This window comes from Saccostrea echinata, unplaced genomic scaffold (genome assembly GCF_033153115.1).
Source record: "Saccostrea echinata isolate AGI-Se365-2 ecotype Australia unplaced genomic scaffold, CSIRO_AGI_Sech_v1 ptg000012l, whole genome shotgun sequence".
Taxonomy (NCBI): domain Eukaryota; kingdom Metazoa; phylum Mollusca; class Bivalvia; order Ostreida; family Ostreidae; genus Saccostrea; species Saccostrea echinata.
In genome coordinates this window covers 1,722,772-1,738,697 of record NW_026889761.1, presented here as the reverse complement: position 1 = coordinate 1,738,697, position 15,926 = coordinate 1,722,772, and the positions used below count along the sequence as shown (strand labels likewise).

General features: G+C 33.4%; 1 protein-coding gene across 1 annotated transcript in view; it reads right to left on the bottom strand.

Moving 5' to 3' along the window:
* Nucleotides 1–15,926, bottom strand: part of LOC133185663 (fibrinogen C domain-containing protein 1-B-like) — a 150,201-nt gene that overhangs the window by 52,857 nt on the left and 81,418 nt on the right. The window contains exons 3-4 of the mRNA XM_061320971.1: nt 14,049–14,185; nt 13,364–13,460 (exon numbers count right to left, since the gene is read on the bottom strand). Of these exons, the coding sequence (XP_061176955.1) occupies nt 13,364–13,460; nt 14,049–14,185 (234 nt within the window). The remainder of the gene's footprint in view (nt 1–13,363; nt 13,461–14,048; nt 14,186–15,926) is intronic.

Sequence of the window (15,926 nt, the reverse complement as noted above, 5' to 3'; positions counted from 1 at the left end):
TATTCTGTAGAACAATGCATGCCCTAATGAAAATTCACCAATTGATCTGGGGCCATTCACCTTCCCTCTGAGATGCACACCACTGCTTTTCAGCTGAATTTCCTCTGCGACTGACCAAATGTCTTAGTTTCGCATTTACAACTCTATATATGCTAAGCATCAGAGTGACACCTACATGATGCACATCATTTTTCTCAGCAAGCTCTGCTACACTGCACATGTACATGTATCCCATAATTATTCTATTCATTTTTCTACATAAAATATCACATCAATCAGGGGATATCTCAGTTTTTAAATTTGACAGTGTGTACTATAGTATGAAACTATCCCCTGCCACCCAATGTCATATGGCCATAGTCAAGTCGTACCCAAGGCAATTCAAATCTTAACATGTTAACATACAAACATATATGGTTTTGAGTTGACACAGATAAATGCTGTTTTTATTCTCACGGATCAAAAAGTTCCTTGATAAAATGGTTTGCTTAACGGATAAAAGTTATGTAATTGATCCTCAAAGTTTCCTTTTATTATATTTTGCTAGTTGTAAAGGGGTATATAATAAATTTATCATTATAACAGTAACTTGATCCTGAGACCCGTATTACGTCTCGTTGACAGGCGCGGATCATCAGATCAAACTCATTTGATCTGATGATCCGTGCATGTCAACTTGACATGATACGGCTCTTCGGATCAAGTTACTATTATAATTATATATATATACTGGCCTCTGTTCTTCTTTCAGAAAATATCATAGGCTCAATTTCGTTGAGTCAATAATTTGGAATATCCCATAATTATCTCGTAATTTGAATCACTTAAACATGTTAAATCAACACATGCCCCTGATCGGCCGAGAATTGCAAAATTTGGTGGTAATTTGCTTTACATTTAGATTATTTTACAACGTATACTTTAAAATTTATTAAATATCCATTCCAATAAACAAAAAGAACAGATTACATTTATCGGAAAACAAATTTTTTACTGAGAATAAACATAGTTTGAAAAACTTGTAGTGTTTTGGGCGAGTAAACATAGTACTGAAGGAGATGTCTATCCCGTTAGTATATAGATCCCTGACTTAATGCATAGAATAATGATTATACGTTAAAAAAGTGCATTAGCTCCGTGTGAACGCTAAGCGAAGCTAATTCGAATTAAATTTTGACGCATGCGTAATGGCACAATTAAGTCACATGCCACATGTCTGTGGACAGATATGGATACTTATGCTATTTTTTAGTGGAAAACAAAGAAAAATTATGTTAATCACTGAAATGTGCATAGAGACTATGACAGAATGTAATATGGGTTTGCTGCGCATAAGGCGACGTGATTTGAAAATGACATCATAATAGCCTTACTGAATAGCCTTACTGTAGAAATAAAATTTTAATTCCCATTAGTTTACTTCGCATTAGCTGTAGTGTGAACACAATTTAATTTGCATTATTTTAATTCACATTATTTACTTCGCATTAATTTACTGCGAATTAAACTCTCCGTGTGAACAGGGCATAACAATTTAATGCATGTTACTGTCAATCAAAAATTGTTTTAATCAGTAAATCATGATGCAAAAACTAACATGACTTGCAGAAGTCAGCATAAACAACTTCACTAGCGAATCAAGATCCCATTCAAAAAACATTGGTAATGTAATGCAATATCATGCACTCAAGTGTATAATATATAATTTTCTTATCGGTATTGTAAAACAATTGATACCCCATATGAGTTCCATATGGTGAAAAGAAGGACCCTTGACATGACCGACTTGCTAACCAGACATGACCTCGGCCACTACGTGGCCTTGGTCAGGTTAATTAGAATAATCTAACTGTGTCTTGGGACAGGCCCTCACTACAGTTAGAATCCCTCCCATATACCAATAATATAGCAGAAAATTGCAGAATCACTCCGAAATGATTTTGGAGAAAATTAATGAAGTTGCATTGAAAATAACAGTCAAATTAATCATAAAAAACCTTTTGAGACTGTAAATACCTTTCATCTAAAAATTTAATCCATATAATGGAAGAATTCAACACTTTTTCACCAACATTTTTTACTCGTTTCAAATTTACACAAGATGTTGACATTCAGAACTCTCGGGACATTTCATAGTAAATGCACAAAGTTAGAGTTATCTCCCTATTTTCTTTGCTACATGGACAATACACGGAATGCATTCTATCGTTAAACAGGGTCCATAGGACATTTATCATTTTAATGATAGAACATTCTATCTATGGTCAGGTCAGTTCACCTCGTAGACCAAGTCTTGGGTCCGTATTTCACCATGTTGACCTCAGAAGAGGTAATAAATTGTTAATATTGTTAAGTTATGAGTTGTCATCAATTTATATAGGGGAGTCAGCTTGTAACAATTCTCCTGGTTACGAGTTGAATTTTGTCGTTTCATTAATATGAGTTGACCTATTGGGTTTGATCTGATCTACTCAACATGCTAGAGGTTCACGGCGATATACTTTTGACTTGGCGCTCCGAGGTATATAAGGAGCGTAGGGACGTTTAACCGAGGCTCTTACTTGTAGGAGGAGATCTGACCTAGATACGATCATACGAGGCTGGTTACGAGTTGACCAAAAACCCTTAAACAGACACTGTAACTTTTCTGTGTTTCCCAATCCCAAACAAGGATAGACTGTAATGCAGGCCCATCTGTGTTCATTGTACGTGTATAAAAAATGAATAAAACGGGCACTATAAAGATTATCGTTCCGAAAAATTGACACATACAACTGACCTAGTTCGAATTTTCTCAACTAAGTGACAACTTTCCAAAGTTCACAGTACATACGATGAATTTCAAGCATCTTCTAAATTTCCATCTTCAAAAGTAACAAGAGAAGATTTTTATACTTTAAAGCTTACAAATACTTACAAAACTGTCTTTCATACGCAATGCAGTCTCAGTGATCAGTTCATGTTCATGTTGTAGGGTGTTGCCTTCGCTTAACTGGTTCTTGTGAACTTCCGGTAACCAGCACATTTCTGAAAAGTGAAAATCTTGTAATATCATGCAGGCAATATTTATGACTTTTAGAGTGGGACAGTTGCAAAGTATGATGGCAAAGGTACTTATTTTGGCCATTTTAGGGTGGGACAAGTCATTTTAACAACAAAAGACCCTACATACATAATCTATATAACTCAGTAAAGGCGGATCCAGAAGGGTGTCTAAAGATTAAGGGCCTGGGACACAAATTATAAATGCAATATTTAGCAACAACAAAATAAAAATTTCTTAATCTTTATACGAATAATTTTGGTTATAACAGGGGAGTTGGCGCCCCCCCCCCCCCCCCCCCCCCCCCGAACCCCCTCCTAATAAAGGTCCCTGATTTTATTATGAATTGAGAAAAGACTCATGAATACATGTAGTTATTTAAATCCATGAAATAAACCCTCAAATCACAGGTTCCTCCTAGTTTTTGGACAATTTAGACCTGGCCTTCAGTGCAAAACTGTCAAATTAATCAATATAATCAAATTATCAGGAAATTAATTAATCAATTTAGATTTAGAAAGTATGCTACATTTAAGATTTAGACAGTATGTTAGAAGCATATAATATACTTTTAGTCAAGAGTGTACGGGGATTTACCCTGGATTGTATTCCATACACCTTGAGGCTGAATCAAGGGTGAAGGGGATTTACTCTGTGTTGTATTCCATACATGTGTGCAGAAGGCCCCAGTGCTTTTTAACTATGCCTTGTGACATCACAATATTTTACCTTTAGCTCAAGCTGTACATAGTACATGTATACTAAATTACACCAGCTGGCTTGCTATACAAACAAATCTTGTATTACAAGTTAGCTTGCTGCTTCAGCCTCTGAGGATGTATAGAATACAATTTACCAGAGGAAAATCTCTTTACATCCTTGATTGAATTGCAGTGGATATATCCCTGCTAGAATTACAAGAAAAACAATCCAATGCATGTCATATTTCCTTAGAAATAAAAAATGTCATGGTCAAGTAAGATTTTATACAACTTTCAAACATTTTCAGGTTGCATGATATCCAAAATCATGCACGTTTAAAATTCCCAAAATTATTTCATTTAGAAAAGGAAATCACCAAATATTTTGCAACTGAATGGAGTCTGTACCCTTCAAGTAGTAGCCAACTATATCACAGCCTCAACATGGCTGATGAAGGAGAAATTTAAAGGTCATATTATATTGTATATATGTACAGGGGTATTTATGATCTTTTATTTACTTTGATTTAATTTTCATACAAAATGAGGACGGGAAATATATTCATTCACTGCAGTGGAAGGTATGAGACCAATTTATTTAAGACTTTATAAATCTATGTTTATGCACTGGTCCCACTCTGGTGAATAATATTGCCTAGTCTCTTATTCATGGACTATAAATTTGTGGAAACTTGAATGTAATTGATATTGCAATTCAAATTATCCTAGTAATTAAGAATACGAAGCCAAATATACTTATTAAGCGGATGTTGCATTATTTTGTATGCTTTCTGTGGTTCATGACATTATGCTGAAAATTCTTTCCAAAAAATATTTACTTGTACATACGTATGTTTATCTAGAGTGTTCCAAGAAAAAACATGTGTTGCCTGCTATATAGGCTCATAAAAGTTGCAAATAAATCTAAGGATGGTCAGGTATTTGCTGTACAGTGCATTAAAAAAATCCACAAATAGGAAGGCTCTGATAGAAATTGACAATATAATAGAAAATGTTGAATATGATTCCCCTATCCTCAAAACTAAACAAAATAATATTACAATTAAATCAGAAATAATTATAATTTAATGCATGTTTCCAACAATCCTCTGAAAGTCTGACTATCCCTATGATATTGACTTTACTACACTTGAATTTAACATTCAGCTGATTTTCAAAGGAAATACTTAGTATTCAAGATATCTTTATCTAAATTCACACAATGATATATTGTGAGAACTATTCAAATGTGTCCATTTTTTTTTACCTTGACTTAGCTTTTTCATTTTGCATTTTGTACAGTTTTAAAGGAACTTTTTTTTTATCCAAATACACATACAGTGTACTATCACATGTTGGTAAGAAGTATTCAAATGTGTCCTGAATTTTTTATTGTGACCCCTATGATATTGACCCAACTATTTCAATCTGCATTTAGCTCAATTTCAAAGAAATTATTCAAGATATTTTTATCTATACACATATCTGAGATAAACTATGTCAATTTTTTTTATCTTGATCTTCCCTTTGACCTTGACCTCGCTATTCCTTATTTTGCATGTAGCTTAGTCTTAAAAAAATCTTTTAATTTATTTTTATCTATGCACTTGCACTGACACATATTGGTGATAACATTTCAACTGTGTCCAAATTATGACCTGTTCCTTTTGTTAATCATTAATCTTACTATTTATTTTAGTTACAGCTCTTTTTTTTTAAAAAAAGTATTCATTATATTTCTATCAAACGTACAATAACACAAAATTGGTGAGAGTTATTCAACTGTGTCATAATACTTCAAACCTTTATAAAGTTTCCTTTGACCTTGACCTCATCATTCCTCCTTTACTCTGATTTTGAACCATAGAAGCCTGATGCTTGTTTCATCAAAACTTATCCTGAGTAAGGCATTCATGTCCTGTTATAGATTTTAATTTCTTTTAATGAAGGTTGTTATCTAGAACACTGATATCTCAAATAAAGGGATACATGTATGTCGAAGTGAGTTGGCACTCCCTAAAATCTTTTTTTCAGCATTCTTCATGTTTTTAACCCTTGTCATTTCCAATCTTTCTGCGAAAATTTCAAATTGTTATTAAAAAAAATGAATTGCAATGTTTATGCCTTTATAAAAAAAATTAAACAAAATAAAAACAAAATTTTACCTATCAACCCTATTTTTTATTAGCAAGTAATGGTACATGTACACAAGCATGTTTTTTTCCGTAGGCCTGATGTCTTATAGATTTCATTCCAGTTAATAAATCTTGTTGATCGATTGATTGTTTGTTGTTTAATGTCCCTCTTGAAAATTTTTCATTCATATAGAGATGCTACCACTTGCTGGTGTAGGGCTACAAATGTTGACCTATACTCGGCACTCAGGGCCAGTGAGGGATATTTTTCGAGCCAGCACTTACTGTGACAAGGGACCTTGGTTTATACAGTCTCATCCAAAGGACCGGTCTCCACGACCCGCAGTGGGATTCGAACCTGCGACGTAAGGATCAACTCCTTACTCCGCGACTCTAGAGCAGACACCCTAACCACTGCGTCATGCAGGCGACAAGAAATCTTATTAAAAAGTCTAATAAACTGTAGCTCTGTACATTGTATTTACCCTAAAATGTGCGAATTCAATGCATCACCAAACTCGATAAATCATGATATCTGTATAACAACATATTGCTGTTTCCTAATTAATGAGAATTAGTTTGTGTATATACATAGTGCAAACATATAGTGCATATGCATATATGCATAGTGTATATGCATATAAACATATCAAGTTTTCAAGCAATAATTACTTAAGTTGAACTTCAGTATCCATGACACTGATATATTGAATATCATGGATATGTTGAAAGGGATTTTGAAGTCCCAAACCCTTATTCTTTGGGTATTTTGCCCTGGATATCTTGAATCCTTAGATATCAAGGTTTGACTGTATTTAAAATTTTTGGAGTTTCATTGTTATTCTGCTAACCCAGTTAAGCAGGTATTACTATTTCAATCTACACTATATGTCTTGTTAATTCCTAACCCATGCTAATTATCAGACTAGTAATCAATGACTTCCCTAAGTAAGTTGTGACTTATTGACCACTTTCGGGTACATTAAAAGTGGCAGATTCAGGACCCCCCCCCCCCCCCCCCTTCCAAGATATTTTTTTTAAATTGTCATTTTTACAACATATTGCATAAATGAGATTGTCTCTTTGCTATATCCAAACACATTGTTCTGTATTGTATTATATGTATTAAAAAACCCAAACATTTACTTATTGTAGTACTCTTAGATAGATTAAAGGCCGACTGAGTCATAATTTTTAATATCATACTTTCATGTAAATTAGTTGAATCTGATTCATCAAGAAACATTTGTTAAAAACACTATTACCCACTGAATAATGAAGCCACACCCTCCAGGATAGCAACAGTCGACATTGCTTGACTACAGGTGATATTCCAAAAAAATATTGACTCTGCAGAATTTATGCGCGCAAGGTTCACTGTAATGTGATTGTTTGTTTGTTTGTATGTTGTTTAATGTCCCTCTCAAGAATTTTTCACTCATATGGAGACGCCACCACTTGCCGGTGGAGAGCTGCAAATTTTGTCCTATACTCTTCACTTACGGCCATTGAGCAGTGAGGGATCTTTTTTGTGCCAGCACCTACTGCGACACGGGACCTCGATTTATACGGTCTCATCCAAAGGACCGGTCTCCACGTCCCACAGTGGGATTCAAATCCGCGACGTAAGGATCAACTCCTTACTTCGCGAATCTAGAGCAGGCGCTCTAACCACTGCGCCACGCGGGCGACTCACTGTACTGTGTATTTGTATAAAACATTCAGTATGATATGAAAAATACTTCATGTAGTGCAATTGAGGGTAACATTGAAAATTTTCACCCCAAGAAAACCATTGTGAACCTCGGCTGTGCATCGGTTGACAATGGTTTTCTAAGGCTGAAAATTTTCAATGTTGCCATGGTTACACTCAACTACATGCAGTATTTATATAATACAATCTCAAACTTTATATTACTGAGAAAGAACTTCAAGATATCCAAGGATTCAGGATATCGAGCCTCGGTTGACAATGGTTTTCTTGGGGTGAAAATTTTCAATGTTACACTCAACTTCATGCAGTATTTATTATATTATGCTGAATGTTTTTGCGAATACATATAAAAGTGAACCTTGCATGCATAAATTCTGCGCAGTCACTATTTTTGGAATATCACCCGTCATGAAGCATTGTTGACTGTTGCTATGCCGGAGGGCATGACTTCATCATTCGGTGGGTAATAGTGTTTTTTAACAAATGTTTCTCGGCGAATCAGATTCAACTATATAGCAGCAGAAATAATCTGAAAACTGAAAGCCAACCAAAATGTTAGTCTAAAAATGTTGATTTATTTTGCTCCCATCCTTTTGCATAAAGAAAGCTTGAAAATTCTTTCCATTTAACTCACATTTATCTTTTTTAATTACTAATAGTATGCGCAGTGGTTATAGCATTTGCTCTGGAGTCGCAGCTTACATTGCGGATTTGAATCTCATTGCAGGACATGGGGACAGGTCCTTTGGATGACAGTATATACCGAGCTTCTGTTTCATAGTATGCGCTGGCATGAAAAAGATCCATAATTGCTTATTGGTGCACAGGTCTAAATTTTTGCCCCTCCACCGGCAAGTGGTGGCATCTCAGTATGAGAGAAAAATTTTCAAAGGGATGGTAAACAAGCAAACAATTATTTTAATTACTTGTTCTTTAATATTAAGCAAATATGAAAGAATTTTATTTTTTCTCTTGAATATTTTGCAATTGTATCAGAGCTTGAATACTGTTCGTTATCTCCATATATTTCATCAAACTCTTTCTTTCAAATAAACTTAACTTTCGGGAAGTTCTGGTAAAGTCAAATTATTGGTATATAAAATGTGAGATTATATGATGAAATAATTTCATTAGAGATGATGAAATAATCTCATTAGATAAGGCAACATTATTTAAAATGAATTGTTTAAAACAGATAAAAAACACTAAAAAAAACCCCAAACAAACAGATAAAAGAACACTAAAACAAATTCACTTGTTTTAAGTAAAATATTTACATATGTTTATTTACTAAACATTTTTTTTAAGAAAAGGTAAGTCCACTTTTATCATTCTTGATCAGGAAATTCGGATTATCCCTCATTCTACTTTTACAACCAGTAACTCACAATGACTTTTTTCAATATCCTAATGTTAAGTGCACAAAAGACAAACTTAGGGCCTATAATTTATTAATTTATCTGTTTGCAATCGCATTGCCTTTGACAAACTACTTTAAAATGTCGGAATTGCGAGGAAATTCAGTCAATATTAATAAATGTTATGTAACATATAAAACTGATTTTAAAGTTTAAAATAATAATTACATTAAACACGGTACGTTATTTTAAAGTTAATTATTTCAATTAATAGAGAAAATATCCTTAAAAGAAGTGCAACTTTATTCACATCCTTAACTGAATGTCATTTCTAACAAAATAATCTGTTAAAATCATGTTATAATTTTTTTTATCAGTACTCTGGTCTTTAAGCGACTAAATAATAATAAAACATGTCAAAAACAGTTAATTCGGATTTTGTACTATGTAAAAATTGTCAAAATATGTTGTTAATAACTTACTTTTACTGTTGATGTCCATTTTCACGGAAGTTACTCGTGCGCATGCGCAAAAAATCCATTAGGGGAAAGTGTGTAAACGCCATGATGCAGCATGAAAATGTGTGTGGAAAAAATCACGTTCAGACCGGAAACTCACACTATGAACAATTTTGTATTTTCTGGGTAATATACGGTGCGAAATTCCGTTTTCAACACTTTAGAAAACTCACTACATGAGTGTAAGTGGTGACTCTTCAAAATGTAGTGACTTGCTGGTGTGTTACCTAGTGCGTGTAGTGAGTATCGGGGTCTTACAAACACACCCTCCCTCACACACACACATACACACACACCCTCACACACACACACACACACACACACACACACACACCCTCACACACACACACACACACCCACACACACACACACATATATATATATATATATATATATATATATATATATATATATATATATATATATATGTATATATATATATATATATATATATATATATATATATATATATATATATATATGTATATATATATATGTACTTCACCTGAATACACCCGATAGACCGGACGCAATTCATAGCGCTCCGGATTTCTTTGTTCACAACTGTTTATCAACTTCAAATTAAACATGTAGCACTGTAAATATTTAGTGTTTAATAGCTTAGTAGTAGTGCTAATTGTTTTTGTTTCTCTATTTCCTTTTTCTTTATGACTTCTTAATTTTTTTCTTTGTCCTGAGGAAGGGACAGGTCGTCCCGAAAATTGGACAATTATTACTGTTCGTGTCGTTGGTGATTTTTAGTGCTTTATATATATATATATATATATATATATATATATATATATATATATATATATATATATATATATAGAGAGAGAGAGAGAGAGAGAGAGAGAGAGAGAGAGAGAGGGAAAAAAGTATTTCCAAGATAAACAAGTCCATATTTAATACACTAAACGCTTTCTCCGCGCGCGTCTCTTTAGAGTGAAACTTGAAACTTTTTATTTCACTAAACCCCCCACGTGGTGTATGTTAGTACCATCAAAGTTAGCAATTGAACAAATCAACATGTGAACAGTTAACATAATGAACTACAAAAAGATCTTTGATATGGACAGCACTGACGGTTGTCAAAAAAAATATATTCGTTTAATGTTTACATTGTAGGAAGTTCAGGCATAGAATAATGTAAGAACAGTTTTACAAACTTAGCTAAACCTATTAATTCATATATATTTCAAAAGTATTCATCAAATCATAATAGATATTGTGTTTGGGTTCATGTAAATGTGTATCAAAATACTCAGTATTGGTATTACCACGTACATGTAGTTATCTAACTTACTGTCGCTCTTTCGCGACATAGGCAAAGAAGCTCTAAATCTCATGTCATTTTCGAGGCATAACATATTGTTCACACTAGTGACAATCAAATAATTCGATCAATGAGTAGGCCAAAAGTAATTCATCTTTTTCAGAATGTTTAAACTTTAAATGTAACAATTCCCAGAAATAAAATGGTTCAATTTATTATAAGAAGAGTCGGCTTAGCGGAAAATGTCTACAAAAATGTAACACAAAGGAACTAGCATCTGCTAAATTTTATCAGCGTAGTGCTTCGAACATTAAGCAATAGATTTGACCAGGATTTCTTTCTTATATGTACTTTACAAATCTACAGTGATCGATCTCGTACCGTATGCAACATCACATTGCCCCCAACTAATGGACGTTTCCTACCTCCTCCGCGAAAGAGTTCCGTAAAGTAATTTCGATATCAAGTATTATGTTGTAAACAATTCAATGAAATATATGAAGATAACGAACAATTTTCAAGCTCAAAAGTCCATTGAACAATACAAAATAGGAGCAGAGCAAACACGGACCTCCAAAACATCAGAGGTGGGATCAGGTGCCATGGAGGAGTGAGCATCCCCTGCCGACAGGTCACACCCGCTGTTTGCTCCTTGTCATGATCAGGAAATAACGGAAAAATCCGTCGACAATTCAGTGTGTAAATAATGGCCTAACAATTAGTATGAAAAACGTCAGTCAGAATTTGACTCAAAGATAAATTGTATTTGCTAACAAGGTCATTGTATCGACCATAGAACTTACTAAATGATGACTTTAAACGAGACTGCTGATATTCTTGTTTCATGAACTTGTTTGTCAATAATTTACCTCGTTTTAGAAATTGTACATACGTAGAGCATGCTCTTGCGTATCGAATCAACTGAGAGATATAAACTCCGTATGCAGGTGATGGTATATTGCTGCATAAGTAATGTAATGGGTAAAATTTGTTCTAAAAATATCACTTGAAACTTTATTGAATATTCCTAGCATATGATAACATGAGAATTTTTTAAGGTAAAAATATGTTTGACCAATTTCCAACATATAAAATAAGTGAAATTTGTACATATTGATAATTTTCTTCTTAATACCCTTCCATCACAACAAAAGGTTCCCTATAAATGTTATATTTTTTTAACCCATTTTGAGAGAGCTTTTTAATTGTTAATTTAATTTGGTTAATTTAGTTGTAAAATGGGCATTCCTTGATTCATACTTATAAAAATAAATTTGATATTTTTGAAAATAGCTGTTCTGACCAAACTTTTCTCAAAAGCTGACGAGTGACGTACCGTTAATTGAAAATTGATATTTATCTACCGTTTCATTTTATGTTACCAATACCATGTGCTTTTACTACAGTTTCCAAATTTTTGAGTTTTATGTCCTCTTCTGGGTATGAGTCAGTAGGTCCTGAATTTCTATAAACAAATATTCGGAAAAGGGGTATTTGAAGACTTGATTTTTTTTAACCTAGGTATCGTTGAAATTTCTACGTCAGTTTGTTATTTTAATAGAGTAAAACACCGATTTTAAAAAGAGTCCCCAAGTTTTTCAGAAAACCATGTTCCTGAGAGGATTTTAAGAGTTATGTTTTATTTTGTTGCGTGATGTAGGTCCCTCTATTTATTCTGCAAGGTATGTCTAATGTTCGATTTTTTATTAATATTTTGGACATATCCGTGAATAACTTCTTTAAACTTAACAACATATACATGGTGCCACTAACTTGTTTACATCGTCGTAATAAAGCAACATGGAATCGACTTCTTGTCAGCATCGAGTTCTCGTACTAGTAACAACATTCATATCATGTTCAATGTTCGATGAAATCGAGTCGAAAAAGTGTAACATTATGACTATTAACCTGATTACATCCTTCACATTATTGGAATCTCAATATAGGAGATATTGATTTGATTCGGCATTTTGACAAAATTGTCTTCTCTTATTCATTGACATCGCTCAAATTGACGACAGTAAGCCTGTATAGTCCGAACATTGTACCTCGTATCCTGTTTAAATCGAAATGACATCGTACGAATATTGTAACTCGTACTATGTTTACATCGAGTTGACATTGTACGAAATTTACGATCCCTTATCCAGTTTAAATCATTCACATTGTCGACATATCATTGTTGGTTGACATCAAGTATACGTTGTGACAACATTGCGTTGTTCCATCTTATTTTCTATGTTTACATTCTTTCTTTGCAAAATAGTTGTAATATTTGAAATTAAACTGTATACCAATCGATATTATTTGCATAATTTGGGAAGAGAAAAAAATCTATTTATGTTAAGAAACCGATATGAGGATATATAACAATACAAATGATGTAAAAATAATATCACATTAACATTGAAGACATTGCAATCTCAGCGATTTCAACAGAGATGAAAATAAAATTTCAAACCTGCATTTTAGATATTTCTTTGTCGACATTGTCGACAGAAAATACAATGTAAACACGATACCGTATCTACTTTGCCTACATTACATTGTCGACAATATTGAAATTGTAATGTTAACTGGACATGAATATATAAAATAAAAATATAAGATCATACCTATCCAATAGTTTTTAGTCGCATTCCCAAATCCGTCTTTATACTCTCTCCATGTCCTGTAAAAATCGACGTCACCATCCTGTCGTTTCTGAATGACCTGTAAGCAATGGTAGATATTTTATTGCTTCTTGTAAAAATAAACACCGACCACTATGTTACATTCTCCTTACTTATCGGTAAAGTTTCAAGCAAGAATATATGCCAGTATGTACTATTCTGTGATACAAAGGTGCTATGGGAGAAAACTGAGTAATATAGAATTGCTTGAACATCTGTAATTGTTTTGTGCCAAATGGCTTAGAAATCAATTCCAAAACAAAACCTTGTGGGTGGTTTCTTTGTTTATTCTCTGCTGGTGAGTACAGTAAAATCTCCGAATTGCAGACTAAAATTCGACTGCCCTTTGTTATGTAAGGGTTCGTCCCTCAATGTTTGGTTAATGCTATAATCAAATATAATGGTGGTGTTCGATTGCGATTCGTTATTCAGGTGCTGATGTTGCGGGACAGGTTTCACGTCACACTCAGCAATAGACATCATGATAATGTTTTGTTTAATTTGTTTTCATTATAAGCTCTTACATCTAACATTGTCTGACATTTTCTAAAATTAAAGTTGAAATACCTAATAAAATGAAATTTTATTGAGTATTCGGTAATCGTTCAAAAACAAAAACACTACTCACCGTCCACCCTCCTTTATCAGTCGTCATGTCACAGAAGACCTCTCTCCGGGTATCAGCGTAAATAACATAAACTCCATCTTTTTCTTTCTTGCTTGGGTCTCTTTTCACAATATCTGAACAGTCTTTATATATCTTTTCTATTCAGTGTAAAAAAGTGAATGAAATAAATAATAAATTGCATTAAACTTGCTATTTGTTTTCAAACATTTAAATCATTAGAGATTGATAGATTTATGGAGCCTTTGTTTATTTATAACCGAATGCTCTTTAAACCTGAATGTAATCTTTTCGGACCTTTAAAAATCTTTTTACAGACACTGAAGGTTTAGTAGTTACAATCTGGAGAGTAATATATCTAGTCATAAGTCATGGTAAAATAAATTGTTAAATAAGAATTAATTGGAAGTCTATCATGATTAACAATTTTTATAAAAGAAAATTAACATTATTTGGAGAATATAAGGTTATAAATTCATTGACATTGACAAAACCTATGAAGATAACAATTATTTTGGAAAGTCATGCTGAGTCTTTATGTTATACACATACATCATTCAGTGTTAAAGTGTGTATGGAATAACACGGATTGGATTAAACGGAATACAGTGGTTGGTCATGTCAAGGGTTACAGAGTAAATATAACTAATGTTTAATCTTAGATATTTATTTTTCAGCTCCTTTTTATCTTTTGAAAACCGATTGTCGTTTAGTAGTAATATTCGGATTTTATGTACATGTGATATGTATAAAATAGTACAAAGCAAGTGTCGAAGGTAAATTTCTTTTACCCAAGGTGATAAACAAACTGATATCCATTGTTAGGCGCTTTCATCCATTTTATATGAATAATTTATACTGATATAAATATAAACCAGAAAATGAAACCCTTCTTTGTTTATAAAGAAAAACGATTGCATTCAGTAATCATTGCAGAAAAATACACAATCGCTAACGCTGATTATGTATTTTTTCTGCATTGTCGTAACCAAAATTCCTGTTTAAACAAAGTATTTCATTGTTTAGATTTGAGAGAGCTTACCGCTTTTTCACTGTATAACCAACTAAGTAAATTTTTAAATTGTAAATTGTCTTCTTAACTACCTTATCTTGAGTCGCCCGCGTGGCAAAGTGGTTAGAGCGTCTGCCCTAGAGTCACGGAAAAAGGAGTTGATCCTTGCGTCGCGCGTTCGAATCCCACTGGACATGGAGACCGGTCCTTTGGATGAGACCGTATAAACCGAGGTCCCGTGTCGCAGTAGGTGCTGGCACGAAAAAGATCCCTCACTGCTCGATGTCCCGGAGTGGGAAACGTCAAAATATGAATTATGTAAACAAAAGCTTGCATTCATTGACATAAGCAATCACATTATCATCTTAGCTCAAAATCAGGGTTAGTTCTAAGATTTCCCTACGAAGGAAAATTAATGTTAATTACAGACTGGCTTAAGAGTTATGTTTCGTTAAAGACACTTTTATCGCATTAAGATTAGAAATTACCAAAGAAAATACTAGTGGCAGACAAATAATAACAGTTAGGAACAAGGTTATGGTCAATTACTTTGAAAATTTGAGCAGATATTTTCAAACACATTAATAATTTTACAAATGTAATAAATTAATCTCAGTTGCTTTGAAGAATGTACTTAAAATACATTTCAATTATTTGAGTTTGATTTTACAAATTCTTGAAGAATGAAATATATGAAGATAACGAACCGTATTCAAGCTCAAAAGTCCATTCAAACAATACAAATTAGAAGCAGAGCAAACACGGACCTCTAAAACATCAGAGGTGGGATCAGGTGCCATGGAGGAGAGAGCATCCCCTGCCGACCGGTCACACCCGCCGTGTGCTCCTTGTCATGATCGGGAACAAAT